At 40.3% G+C, this 15523-nt stretch overlaps 1 protein-coding gene across 3 annotated transcripts in view; it reads right to left on the reverse strand.

The window, feature by feature from the left end:
• PATJ (PATJ crumbs cell polarity complex component) overlaps positions 1-15523 on the reverse strand; it is a 160522-nt gene that overhangs the window by 43724 nt on the left and 101275 nt on the right. For all 3 annotated transcript variants that reach the window (XM_074875879.1, XM_074875878.1, XM_074875880.1), the window contains exons 29-30: positions 11676-11767; positions 2111-2183 (exon numbers count right to left, since the gene is read on the reverse strand). In XM_074875879.1, the coding sequence (XP_074731980.1) occupies positions 2111-2183; positions 11676-11767 (165 nt within the window). The remainder of the gene's footprint in view (positions 1-2110; positions 2184-11675; positions 11768-15523) is intronic.

Genomic DNA, 15523 nt, shown 5'->3' on the forward strand with positions numbered 1-15523 from the left:
TGAAGAAAAACACTGGTAACATTACCACACTGAGGAAGTTTTTGCATTGGAAGACTGCATGCTGCAACACTGTGTACTAGAGCTCACTGCTTGAACAGCCCTTCTCTGCTCCTCCAGAATCACAGAACCATCTAGGTTGGAAAGACCTTGAAGATCATCCAGTCCAACCATCAACCCAACATTGACAGTTCCCAACTCCACCATATCCCTCAGCGCTATGTCGGCCCTACTCTTCAACCCCTCCAGGGATGGGGACTCCACCACCTCCCTGGGCAGCCCATTCCAAAGCCTTACAACGCCTTCTGGAAAGAAATACTTCCTAAGAGCCAGTCTGACCCTGCCCTGGAGCAGCTTGAGGCCATTCCCTCTTGTCCTGGCGCTTGTTCCTTGGCTCAAGAGACTCATCCCCCCTCTCTGCACCCTCCTTTCAGGGAGTTGTAGAGGGTGATGAGGTCTCCCCTCAGCCTCCTCTTCTCCAGACTAAACCCCCCCAGTTCCCTCAGCCGCTCCCCATCAGACCTGTGCTCCAGACCCTGCACCAGCTCCGTTGCCCTTCTCTGGACACGCTCGAGTAATTCAACGGCCTTTTTGTAGTGAGGGGCCCAAAACTGAACCCAGTCATCGAGGTGCAGCCTCACCACTGCCGAGTACAGGGGTAAGATCCCTTCCCTGTCCCTGCTGGTCACGCTATTGCTGATACAAGCCAGGATGCCATTGGCCTTCTTGGCCACCTGGGCACACTGCTGGCTCGTGTTCAGCCGGCTGTCAATCAACACCCCCAGGTCCCTCTCTGACTGGCAGCTCTTCAGCCACTCCTCCCCAAGCCTGTAGCGCTGCTGGGGGTTGTTGTGGCCCAAGTGCAGCACCCAGCATTTGGCCTTATTGAAACTCCTCCAGTTGGCCTCAGCCCATCACTCCAGCCTGTCCAATCTCTCTGCAGAGCCTCCCTACCCTCGAGCCAATCAACACTCCCACCCAACTTGGTGTCATCTGCAAACTTACTGAGGGTGCACTCGATCCCCTCATCTAGATCATCAATAAAGATGTTAAACAGGAGTGGCCCCAAAACCGAGCCCTGGGGGACACCACTTATGACTGGCCGCCAACCGGATTTAACTCCATTCACCACAACTCTTTGGGCCCGGCCATCCAGCCAGTTTTTTACCCAGCAAAGCGTGTGCCCATCCAAGCCGTGAGCAGCCAGTTTTGCCAGGAGAATGCTGTGGGAAATGGTGTCAAAGGCCTTACTAAAGTCAAGGTAAACAACATCCACAGCCTTTCCCTCATCCAATAAGCAGGTCACCCTGTCATAGAAGGAGATCAGGTTTGTCAAGCAGGACCTGCCTTTCATAAACCCATGCTGACTGGGCCTCATCATCTGGTTGTCCCACACGTGTTGTATGATGGTACTCAGGATGAGATGCTCCATCAGCTTCCTGGGCACCGAAGTCAAGCTGACAGGCCTGTAATTTCCCAGCTCATCCTTCCGACCCTTCTTATATATGGAAGGAGATGAGCGGCAGTGAAAAAGTCTGATGCTGGGGCACAGGACAAAGTGGTGGACCAGGGCTCTCAGTTAGGCTGGGATTGTCTCAAGGGGCTCTTGTAATGCAAATCACGTACACAGTGACCTCTTTTACCGCAGCTAGTTGCTGGCCATCCCTACTTCATTTTTAGAGATGCTGATAGGAAGGTATTCCGGGGAAAAAGGAACTCAGAAGGTGAGAGCTTTCCCCTGAAAAACAGTCATTTCTCTTCCATAGGAGGATATCCACATTCCAGGCAAAAGATCCTCACCACGACTAACCAGCTGAGAAAGGAGCAGCATAGGAGATGGCAAGGTTTTAATACGGAGACTTTTCTTCCTCCTGTACAGCAATAACCTGCTTAATACCTGTCGTTAATGCCATGCCAGCCCTTTCAGCAACGATGAGATCAATAAAGAAAAGACAGGGGAAAATATTCCCATTAGGTCAAGTTCCTACCCAATGCATTTTATGATTCAGGGTTTAATTAGAGAAGGTGTTCAAATTTATAATGAACTGCTAATTATGATAATCTATCTAATTTAGCAATCTCTAATTAAAAAAAAAACAAACATAAACCTTACCTCAATAGAAGAGTGGGAGCTGGAAGGTAACGGGAAAGGAGTAACAGCCATCTGATTGACTGCATCTTCACTTCTGTAAAACAAACAAACAACAACATATTACACAATAAACCATAATGGCCAGACTTTTCTTTTGAGTTGGCTTTTCCCATTAAGAAAATACTCTCACTAGCATAAAAAGTAACTGTTTCTTACCAGAAGTTAGAACTTAAAAAATCACATCATTTTTGCTTTTGTTCTTTGTTAGCAAACAGATCACATCCCTTCTTGGGGCCACAGTAGTTTCATCTGGGACGTACTGACATCACATTCTTTGGAAATCTAATTTTGTGTGGATTATCAGAGGATGCAGTTGGAGTTTATGGTCCCTACACATCAATAGAAATGCTAAGACTTCGTTAGCCTCTTCTAATAGTGTCTACATTTGTAAACTGCTTGTTTATAGTCTAACATCCACATTACTGAAATACAATACCTGCTTTACTACAATAGATTGCTTTTTCTCTTTTGTTCATATTTGCTGTGATCTTTTCTAAAAGATTCAATGTAAAAACTTGGAAGAATTTTTATAAAATGCAGGGAGAAGAAAACAAATGAACATCGATTCCCCCTACATAAAAAGTGCAGTATTTTTCAAAGATTCTTATTATGTATGGCATCTTTTCCTCTAACCTCTTTAAAATGCATTCCTAAATTGACATCTGATTACTTTGTAACTTTCAAATGCCTTTTTTTTATTAAATAATATTTTGCCTTGCTAACGTTTTTCCTCAATTGCCATTTAAAATTATTTGGCTTGTGGAATTAGCTCTGCATTTTTCTGGCTTCTGTAAAGCCACTGTAAAATACAATTTCAGTGATATTGTTTGGGGCAAATTTGAGGCATGTGAAAAAAAAGACTCCAAATTTTGTTTTAAAAACTGTACTGATGCACTTTTTTATTTTTGGAGTGAACAACTCTCACAGAACACAGAAGCCAGGAATATGACGCAAACCCCATTTTGCTAAAGTTTCAGTACTATCTCATGGCCTCTGCTCGCCAAAACAGGACAGAGGAGGAATCAGTAATACTGCTGTTTGCAGATACAGATGTTGAGATGAAAGGACGACTTCTCATGCAGTGGGTCTTCTGGGTTTGATTTCCGGTCCTATCTACTACCTTCCAGGTTACTGTAAAACAAGCAGAATTCTTTCCTCTTTAATTTCTGGAATAAAATATTAGACCAGTATGTGTTCAAAAATATTTTACAGAAGTGCCTGAAAGAAAAAAGTCTCATTTTATCCATCAAGAGTTAAACACATGAAGCTACCATGTTCTGATCACTGAGAGACAACACTGTAAATCAACAGCTCTCAGCAGAGCCAGCATATGGGAAATTCAGTCACAGGCATTTGGAATGATAAATCCTGCAGGCAAAGGTTGGTGAATTCATTTACTTATCTTCAACCAAACAGCCACACAATTCAAAGGAATTGGTTCTGTGCTGCTCATTTTTGTACTCGCTCCCAGGCTCTCCTCTAGGCCCTGCTCAAAGCCTCGCAAGAGTCAGAAACCATGCTAAGATCAGAACCAGAGCGGCCAGTGATGCAGAAACATGGGTGCACCGGGCCAAGACAGAAATCTGAGGAATGCGCAGAATCAAGCCCAGGAATTTCTTAAGCGTTTCACAGTTTCCAAATGCATTTTACCCCGTAAGGCATATTAGGCAAGGATGTTTTTCCACCTCTTATCTTCATGAGACATTGATCTAATTATGTTGTTTTTCTAACCTATAAGAATGAATCAGAAAATGTAAGATGTCTAAGAGACCTGGCAATTTTTACCTGAGTGTAGAGGTTTTCCTGACAATAGTTTATATGAAGCACAAACAAGCACGAAAACTAACAACACTTCTGTAGCTTACAATGCATGCTGCATACCTTGCAATTAGGAGCAAACTTGAAAATAACAAGGTATGTACAAATCTTTGTAAGAAACATTCTAAAAATTGCTAGACAGAAGCTTCATGATCTGCATGACAAAGTAGGCTGCACTTAATCATACAAACTACTTTCTACTTCATATATACCCAAAAAATGTTTTTCTTTTTTCTTCCAGTCACTGCGCAAACATCTTTATGCAGTTTTAAAAGGATGGCCATTTTTATTCCAAGCAATAAAAAAAACACTTACAGTAATTCCCTGGGAAAAAAAAATGCAAAAAATAAAAAAACCCAAGGTTACGAAGTGTCACAACTTGTAATCTCCCCCTGCTAGGACTCGTACATATTTAAATACTTTAATGCTGCTTCAAAGGAGAATGCTTCAAAGCAGAATCAAAGTGGGAACATATTTTAAAGTGACAGATCTAATAATAAATTGCTCTTTCTGCTCTCCACTTCCATAAGTGTCCTCAACTAAAACATGAATTTATTTACAACTAAAAGGAGCAATCATTTTCTTTTGATGCAGGAGCAGACAGCTTGGAAGTCTGAACATCCTATTCAAATTACAGCGACTGCAAATGAGCATTCAATGTATTTGCCAATAGTTGCTACATAACCACCTTCAAGAAAGCTGTTCTCAGTTACCAGTGCTCAATATTGCTTGAGGTTAAGATGTCTAAACCCTTCACAGTCAAGACACAGCTTCATAATCTTGGGGTCAAAGCAACATACAATGCAATTTATACATCAGGGAGGCTCAGACGCTTCCCCTCCATTATCTGCAAAAATGATAAACATCCACCGGTCTTGTTCCAGATCTTATACTGGTTTGTGTAAGACACTGGGATGGCAGCCCACCTCCTCGCTGAGCTAGTGCACCAGAGAGCTGTTTATATTTCATCAGTTACATATAAACCGAACAGGGAAGGAATTCATCACTCCTCCTACAAATACTTTTATTGCTTCTAACCTCTCAGGATGAGTTTCTGAGTGAAAATGGGAATTGGATCTGCTTGGAGGTTAGAGTGCCTATTGCTTATACCAACATCACTAACTACAGCTCAATACTAAAGAATCTTTCCTCCCTGCAAATGTCACAGAAAGCAAGACCTAAGCAACATGTAAGTGCCAGAGACTCTTCAAACTTTAGAAAAGCTCATACCCTTTTGGATTTATTTGATTAGATTGCCATACTTTACTACATTTCACTTCCTTTCTAGTCTAAATCGGACCCCTGGACATTCCCTGTCTTTTCTCACTGACCAAAGAGAAGAACTTCTGATGTTTTCCTCCAACAACTGCACCTCTAATGAAGGGGGAGATGCGTAGCTTAAGCAAAGACAAAGTTATTATTGACTAATAATTAACTGCCATAAACACTTGGCACAAAAGAAGCCTAAAGAGAGCAATATGCAAATATAAATCTACAGGGATTACTCATCCCACGCTGCAGAAAGTAAGTCTGAAGGGAAGTTAAAGTTGTGTGCTGTAAGGCTTCAGCTAGGCTGCCCTGCAACGCTGTGCTGCAGTTATCAGAAAGCTGTCTCTGGCACTTTGGAGGAATGTCACACACAGCTGGAATGGTCTATGAAACGTCCAGAAAGTTATCTTTCTAGAGATGATAACCAAAATTCACAGTCTCAGCCAAATTCAGGTTTTTTATTTGCTCATCAACCTCAGACTTGCAATTCTTGAACTCAGGTTCCCTGCCTTCCTTTGAGTGCATTTTCTGTTTTCCATTTTACTTACTCACGTCTCTCAGGTTTGTGATGGTATAAGCTCACTGTCATGTAATGCTAAGAAAATCCTTGTTGAGCATGCTGAATGAGATTCATTACCTGTCTAAAGCAGAGCATCTTGTCTAAGGTAGGTCCAAACTTCTATGATCAGTGCAAAATCAAGACAAAACCCAAACCAGCTCCACTCAGAAGGGCAATTCATTCCAGCACCAAAATGACCTACTTTAGGACAGGATGAACTGAATTGCTCTTTGGAGGCTCCTGACAACTGTTCACTAATCACAGAAGTCCAGATGACCTCTAGATGTCTAAACTAAGCGAGATGAACCTCCTGCCAAACTATCTGCAACTACACAGTTCATCAACACTAAAAGATTGTTTGACAACAGCTTTGTAAGGGGTTGTGGATGCTTTTTGGGGATACAAAGTACATCAAGAATCAGGAGAAAAACCCAATAGCTTGTATGCAGTTGCATGACATCGTAGCTGGAACAGATCTGCAGACCAAGTGAATGTTTGCCCAGTAACCCGTATGACTCCCACTGGCTGTAAAACCAGGGCATAAAGTCCTGCAGATTACTGAAAACTTATATTGTCTACATCCTGCTTGTTAAAAAAAAGAAAAAAAAAAAATCAGGTCAGGATCTCATATTTTCTCATCTTTGTTTTCCCTCTAGAATTTCCTTTGGAAAAGAGAAGCTGCAGGAAAGTTGCACACTGAAAAGGCATGCTGGATTTTTCCTTCAGTTGGGTCAAGGCAAGACCTTTATATTGTGCATCTTCTTGAGAAATCTCTCCCACTAACAGCAAGAACAGTCTTGTTCTCCATTTCCCCTCCATCCAGTCCTAACTATGTGAGAGCCAAATGTATACAGATATTTTAAATGAACAACTAATGTTCATATAAACTGCAGCTTAGGTCATCAAAGGTTTGAAAGAGCCCAAATTACTTAACTTCCTCAACCGTGCACTTGTTCCCACATGTGTATGACAGCAAGGAGGAAACAGCTCTGAAGAAAACAGGAAAAGTTCAAACTTGCACGCACAGTGTCTGGCAAGAGCTTATTTTTTAAAGCTTTCCCACATGAAAGAACCTAAACAATCAAAGCAAGTAAAAACAGAGTTTATACTATTAAAATATGACCAATTATGTAAGTTAGAACAAACTTAAAGCAAAAAAAATTTCTAAAGCATGACAGCATTTGAGACTCTGGCACATAACGTACAATGTTACTTATGTTCTAAAGGTTCTACTTATGTTTAGAGTTCTAAAAGAAGAGCAAAGATTCAGTGATAAAGTCACAGCAATGGAGAGTGTTAAACAGCACCGAGAACTGGCCAACCCAGCCAATGCCCCTGTTCTACCAGTTCTCAGAGTATAAGGATCTCTCTCCTTTGCATGTCACCATAAATAACAAGAGATTAGTCTTTACAATTACACCTGAAAACGGAAGGAGGGGTTAGGTGACAGAGATTTGTGGGCTTCACTGAGAAGCTACCATCCCATCACCAGAAAGCAATGATAATGGAATGACTGACTGCAGTGTGGTGGGACAACTAACAGATGGTATTTAAATAAGCAAAATCCTACAGTACTTTACTCTTAAAGCATTTCTCATGTTTCATCACAACACAAGACAACTTTCTTTTAAGGAATGAAGGTATACCAAAGAATGAATCACAGAACTGAACACAATGGGATGATGGTTTGAAATCAGGGGCATTCACTTTGATTCAAGCATTCAAACTATATTTGATCTGCTTATTATACCAACACTGAAGCACCAAAACAGATTAAAGGCAGTTAATTGAGCATGGAAAAAACATTGAATTTGCTGAATCATAAAATTCTCACTATAAAAGAGCATTCTGATATAAACTGGATTTCCTACTACAGATGTAAAATCTAATTATATTGTTTTATTATGCATCTTAAAAGGATGGACTTACAATGCATGAACAAAACCCACAGTGGATACAAAACCCATTCTATTTTAGGAACTAGGGCACAGAGACTCCTACAAGAAACAAATCCCTTACTACCTGGCTAATTCCTGTTGTTTTTCAACAGGCAGCTAAAGACCTTTACACGCCCTATTGCCAGTGTGTCCACTTGCGCTTCCATAGCAAGACTCCTTTATACGCCCTGGAAAGTTGCAATCAAATTATTATTTATTTCTGATATTCAGAAATCAAAAAGACAGCCCATATTTGCCACAGTAGCTTGGAAGTTAATGCAGCAGCTGTAAGATTCTGAGGTCAGATAAATTGTGACTGGACACTAATCAAAGGAAGCACTCGGACAGAGTCATTTCATCTCAGGAAAATCTTGCCGTGCTTGGGCAATTGCTTTGTTTTTTTGATAAACTGGGTTAAAAGTCTTCAAATTTGTTACTGTAGAAGGCTACAAAGCACAAGATGCACTGAATCAAAAAAAAAAAAAAGTGACACTATAACTGCAAATCTTTTAGATGCTATTACAAGCTCGTGTAATTAATGAGACCACTGGGAAACACTGCTGCGTTAAGACCTATATTTTGGAATCTGGCCAAAATCAACTGTTTTAAATAATCATCCTCAACTTAATTGAGGAAAAGATGCTCATAAACCAGAGCGAGAAGCCTTCAAGTATAAGGGGACGTCTATGATTCTCACAACACTTACTGCACACTATGTCTCATCAGCAAAAACTGCAGGAAAGGGTGGGAATGAAATTGTAACACTACCTGGGTATAAAAAAAGTGTGAAAAGATTTTTATAGTGCAGACAGTAAGTTAGGAGTTTAGTAAAAAGTCAAAAAGGCAGAGGACACCTTCTATTCCTTGTTTTTTCCTAGATTTGGGTGCAACAAAATCCAAGTTATTTAATGATATCTATTACAGTTCCCACAGAAAGGCTTTTCTGTGCCCAGGAATTTCTGGGCTTCTTTCGTAACTGATTAAAGAGTTCATGGAAACATCCCCCTGCCCTGCACATGAACCAAAACACCAGAAATAGGAAAACCTTGATGCTATTTCCTGCTTCAGAGTGAAAAGCAGCATGCTTATCGCTGAGCATCCTTCATCTGAGGAAAATAAGGCCTCAGGATATCAAAGAGGCCACTTTTCAGTAATAGCCCAAGTCCCACCAGTTTTGCTTTTATGTCCTAGGTCAGCTCAGTCAGGCATGCAAGAACTTTTTAGGCTGCAGAACGATGTGTTTCTGGAAAATGATAACCTACTCAGGCCTTTCACTGGTGAAATTAGAATATTAACATCTTCATGCACATGAAGACCAAATCCATCTCTCATAACTCTTGCAGTACATGTTATTTCGCTACGGTGAGCTGTGGCCTCTTCTTACTGTGTGCTCCAGGATGTGTTTCGGCTATGTCATACTACACGCCTTCTACCTCTGAAAGAAGTTGCATGGTAACCACTCAGGAGGAGGAAAGTAGTATTTCTGTTGCAACTGGCTCCTCCTCATTTTCAAAGCATAACAAATGTAACGGTATCCTGCTCTTTCCACATCATTAGAGCCCAGAGGAACATATCTGAAATCAGTCAAGCAGCAAACCTACCAGGAGAGCTGAGTCTGCTACACTCAGCGCTTTGTTCTCAGCTGGAAAAGCTATTGCACACGCACGGACAAGAGATGGATGGAAATTCAAGATGCCTGTTGCTGCTCTTATTTACCACAGCTGGCACCACAACGCATTAAGTCGCAGCATTTCAATACCCCGATTTTATATTATAGTTTTAAAGTAAGTCGATAAAGCAAGAAAAAGCTTTTTCTACCAAACTGCACCATGGACAAGACTTCTGGGACTGGCACATTCTTTCAGTTTGTGTTTTCAGTCAATCACATCCACTGGTTTTGTGGTCTAAGATGTTGGAATGGGAAGCACCAAGATAGAATGGGCTCATGGAATATAGTTTGCATGAGAAAAGAAATCTATTTTCATTTCTCCTTAAAATTGACCTTTAGGAGACTCTAATTTGGCTTTGCTAAAATTTTAAAACACCCCCCCCTTACTATGAGAAGCTGACCATACATCAAAAAAAAGTCGACATTAGTTTTCTCCCCACATTGGAGCCAGTGCTGTAGTTACTAACGACATTCTCTCAGTGGGAGAATTTCTTTTCATTGCTGTTCGAACCGCTGCTTGGGTCAAGCGAACAGACCCATCAGTTGTCAGTGTACTCTAATGTAAGGCCAAGAGCAGTGACAAGATGCGTGCCCTTGGGAAGTTTACAACCTCAGCAGCAGCATTTAAAAATAGAAACTTTTTTTTTTTTAAACTCTAGAGACAGAAACAAGAATTATTCAACGGTATTTCCAATACCTATCGATTATCACAGAATCACAGAATCATTCAGGTTAGAAAAGACCCTTGGGATCATTGAGTCCAACCATCAGCTTATGATTAGTATGACAACTTTTTCCCTTGAAATCCACTTCTACACAGACAATAGGAAAATTGGAATTACGGCTGAGAACTTACATGGCCTTTATGTCTTTAACATGATACAAAACATGCAGCAAGGATTTCCAACCCATGGGTGACTGGAGCTAAGACGCACCCTTTGCTGCAGCTCTGCGGAGCGAAGGGCTCTGCAGCCAGCTCGGTGCAGCAGGGCAGGCTGCAAGATCTTAGCCCGTGCTCTCCCCGCTGCCTGACAGTGCTAAACCCAGCCCTGGGTTTTGGTTTCATAAGTTGTGGTTCTGCCTCCGGAGCTTCCAAGCAGACACATTTTCCACATGCAATTAAGTAATGGTGAGTGAGTTGTTGTACATGACGTTTAATTTTCAATAGCTGGGGAAAGTAACACGGGAGCTGCAGGCAAGATCATTAATCTCCTCCAGATCCTCTGTGCTGCCAAGTATAGCAACTCATTTGTCACTGAGCTAATGCTGCTCTTCCATCATTTCTGTGTATGCTGTACCAGACAGAGCCATGTGAGTAAATGTACACATTTATATGCATTCACCCACAGATTATTACATTGTTCACAGGTAAGCTGCGTATGAGTGAAGAATATAAAACAACATCAAGTATGATGTATATGTTGGTGTGAAGACCACATTATAAAATGGCATGGGGATAAGTGCCCAACGAAAGTCGCAGCTGGAACAGATGCATTTATGAAATTCCAACATATTAAATATGAGTTCTGGGAAAGAGGCAGCTTCTTCCCAGACCTCCCGTCCAGGGTCATGACAGTTACACTTCCTGAACTACAGAGTGAATGCACGGAGGTGTCCTTAATTCACATGCAAAGAGGAAAAATGTTCATGCTTGGAGTAAAAGAAAAGATGCCCACAAGTAATTCTTATGCAGATGAAAGACTGTTTTACCATATTCCCTCCTACAGAAGCCATTCCAGCGCTCCTTGCCAAAGTCAGGTTCCCCCTCTGTACAAATAAGCCCTGGCTCACTTTTTAAATCCTCTTTTGATGCCCATACAGAACTAACCTTCACACACCCACCCAGCCCATGCTTCACGTTACTCCATCCACACCTGCCTGCTCCTCTCACAGCAGCCCCCTCTCCAGCCCCAAGCCTCTGCACCATTGTCACTCCCTTCTGGCAAGGTGGGTGAAGCAAGCTTTGTGCTGGCAGAAGCAACCTAAAGCACTTTAAGTTGTGGGAGAAGAAGCTCTTATCAGGGTGCTCTCAAGCCCAAGAGGGACAGCTCAAGTCTTCAGCAAAATAGTCATTCCATTACACTAGATTTTTTTTCCCCATTATTAAGGAGAACTATTCAACTGTCCTGAGAAGAGTCAAGGAAAAGGTTTATTTCACTTCAAAGAGAACTAAGCAAGTTCAGCATTTTCAAAACATGTAAATATGTAAATATATAAATATGCAATATAATAGGCTAAAGTGCAAACAAATTTTTTGATGAGAACTCTTCTTACCGTATGAAAACTAGCTTGACCTTTGATGGGGCTGTCTTAATGATTGCTGAAGCATTCTGATGACTTCTTCCATACAATATCTGATTGTTGATCTGTTAAAAGAAAATGAAGATTTTCAGGTAAGTGGAAAAGTATGCATTGTTTTAATTTATACCACCAAGACTTTCAAATTTACTGTGGGATAAAGAGATAAGACCCAAAGAAAATGTGGTCTGCAAAATACTGATTGCAACTTTTGAGGTTCTTCCAGACAGGAATACCAATGTTGCACGGATAGATATACCTATCTGTACAGTGTTGTAGAGACAGAAATACCAGAGCTGAGGCACTAAGAGCCTCTTTCAGGCACAGCTGTGCTGCAGAAAGACATCAGATGATAAGTACACAGGAGGAGATGGGCACTGCTCAGCTTGGCCTTGGACTGCCCAAGGCTGTCGCCCCTTCCCTAAGTGAACTACCAGAGGAGGAAGAGCTGTAGTCTGCAACTCAGCAGCAGCAATTTAACATTCCTCATCAGCTTTCTTATCATTCCTTTTGAAAGCAGATTTTAGGAACATCCACCTTCTCATACTGATTCCATGGTGGACCACAGAAATGCAGCCTTAGATTTTAAAATATTACATTTTCAACATCTTAGATTCCAATTTATCAAAGAAAAAATTATGTATTAATAGCAAAATATTCTAAGTTTTATTCTAGACCAACATAAACCAGGAACCAATGCAGAGCTAATTTACTCTTATTAGTAAGCCACAAATGAGAGAAATCTTCTACTCTTTTTCACAGATCCATAGAATGGATTTTAAGTATTGTTCCCAGATTTTTGGAAGACAACTTGATCTGAGAAGAATTATACAGATATGACAATGCCACAGATTTTGAGACAGACACTCCTATATCTTACCTACAGGCAACTGGCAGTTTAGGAAAACTTGCTGTTAAGATTGTGGTAAGTCCTCAGTTCCACTGAAGGAAACAGGACTAACAGCCATGGAGAAAAGGGACAATTTAAGGACATGCCACATCACTTTTGCTGTGATGGATCAAACACCTAAGCACTACAACAGACACAGCAAATGCTGCAGTTTTCAGAGGGAAATAGCTTGGCTTTAATACAGTATGTGCTTCAGGAATTTTCTTTCTGTAGAAACTAGAAGTCTTTTCCCAGTTTGAGGAAAATAAGACCCTTCCTGTCTCCCACTGCCATGCTCTGCGAGTGGGACTTCAACAAGGACAACAGCATCTCTGAGATGAATATAGCAGTTACTTCCAAGTCAACCAAAAGCATACTCAGTATCACACCACAAAAATAACCTGCAGTGTAAAAATAGAATATTTAAAGCATTTCATTCATTTCACAGGCAGGGCTTGTGTTTAACACCTTGCTCCACCTCAGCCTGCCCGCAATGTCCTGAGTTTCTTGGGCTTCAGCTCCTGCCTCAGAGGTGTCCTAACAGGATGCTCACCTTTCAGCTCAGGCAATGCACAAATTACAATCACAAAGATCATATGCAGAACATAAGGTAGATATGAATGTCACAACAAATTTCAAGAGAGTAAGAGCTGAGCTGAGTTTGATGGGAAAAAACCCACTATGTCAAGATTAACAAAACCCTTGAGCAGTTTTAGAATTATACCCTGATGATTTTCAGATTTAAAACTAAGCTGAGGGAAACACTCAGCAAGGTGGTGAAGGAAAGCATCCTCCCCTGACAGCAGGGACCAGGACTACCAGAGCTGTCTTCCTTCTACTTTGACAATTTAGATCAGAATAAGCATCAAGATAACAAGGATCTGTAGAAGAACAATATTTTACCTACACCTGAATACCTGTAAACATAAACACAGAAACTAATTCAAAGCTACATTTAAATACATCTTGTATTTTGTCCAAAAAAGAAGGCAAAACTTTAGAGATGAAGAAAAAAAAAATTGAAATTAATTGTATTTGGAGTCATGATGTTAGTTCAGGTTCATGGTTCAGCTCGTCCTGTGTCTTGCCGTCTAAGCAAGCATCAGAGGCTTCCAAGCGTGCAGAATAATCTGCTATTTAACTCTGTCAAAATTCTCACTCCAAGCATCTTGATTAGATTAATGCATCTCTCTGGAGCTGGAGTGTTCATACACCCTTCCAAAGCGAGCAGCCAGCTTAGTTTCAATACTGCACTTTTTTCTCCCACTCTTAATTTACAACATAATATTTACATTCACATTTGATATACCAATGCTGTTTAAAACAATAATGATAATGGAGCCCAGGAACAATTTACCAGTGGTTATAGAAGGACTTTTTGTTACTGCAAATGTTTGTATTGGATTTCGGTTTTGTGTTCTTAGAAGATTTTTTCATTCAAACAAGAAATAACTGGCCAAGTCTTACAGCCTGGTGTCATACAGGCTATTTGGTCATGTTGGCAACTTCACAATACTCCCATCTCATGTTCAATGGGTCAAAACAACATGTAAGTTCATCAGTTAAATAAGGACAATGCAAGGCCAAGAATAAAACTCCTAACACTTGATTATTCATTAGAATTGAAGCACAAACCATTTACCTTCAAGCTGCTGTACAAAGAGAGAACCAAGAAAGGTCTAAGAGAGTCTGAGCTGGCCTGAAATGATCAGCACTGAGGGAACAGCATCATGCCAACACTCGTAAGGGTTTAATATGGTGCTGTCTGCGACTGCCACGGTTGCAAAGACGGGGCGAGAAGCAACATCCTAGGCCACGCTTTGTTAATTGAAGATAAACTTAAAAATCCAGTGGCAAAAATGAGTGCTCAGTTGCATTCTTGCTTCAATGTGGACTTGAAACTTTCAGTGAGTTTGTTGACTTTATTTCTCTAAATTCAAAAATAAATTATTCACTGGGAATACTGTATGCTTTACAAATTGTTTGGACTTAGTTAAATTACCATCAATTTTTCTAAACAGCAGACTTCTTAGATTAAAATTTATAGTCTTTACTCTGGCTAAATTAATCCTATTCACTAGATGTATCAGTCCAAAATTTAATTAGCTCTGAGCTAGGTCTGTAAGTTATAATTGTTTAATTACACCAAAATGAAAGGATAATCAAAGTAATATATCTCCACAAGGTTTTGGACTGTCCCACATAGTTATTACAGCCGGTATTAATTTTTCTTTTTTTTTTTAAAAAAAAGGTCACTTTCTTTTGCAAAGTAAATTAATGTTCCGTTAGCTTTGGATACCACGATGAGCAAAGCACAAAAGCCTCCTTAAATAAAACAAAAAAGAGAACGTCTAGTTTTTCATAAGCAACATCATTTTAGATCTTTCAAATTAAATAAAGTAACACATCAGATTAACCAAATAGTACTCTGGGATTCAAAATCTATAAATCCGTGCTTTACTTTTTTCATCAGAGATTAGAAAAGAAAAACAAAGCTTTGACTAAGCAAAAGAAATAAACGGATCTAAATCAACCTCAACTCTTTGTTACATGTCTCTTTACATAACTTCTTGGAAAGACAGCAGAGAACAGAGAACGATAAAAACATGCTACAGGTATGAGGTCAGGTCAGCACACTTAAGTTCAATCTTTAATATAACTCCTACGCTGCTTTATGGCAGATTTTATCACATATCCCAAATGTACCATTGCCTTCACCTACAAAAGTTTTGTTTTACAGTTTCATACACTAAAGTAGCAGAAAGTTCAAACTCACTGAAATCTGAACTCTTAAGTTAAGAGAAAAAAATTTAAAGGATTGTTTGCTTCTCAAACTTTAATTTGGAGAAGAGAAACATTAGATATGGATATTAAAAAAAGAGCACTGTTTTTACTACGTGGCAGTAACGGAAATCCATAAATTAGTATCATCTGA

The sequence above is a fragment of the Strix uralensis genome, chromosome 8, assembly GCF_047716275.1.
Source record: "Strix uralensis isolate ZFMK-TIS-50842 chromosome 8, bStrUra1, whole genome shotgun sequence".
Lineage (NCBI taxonomy): Eukaryota > Metazoa > Chordata > Aves > Strigiformes > Strigidae > Strix > Strix uralensis.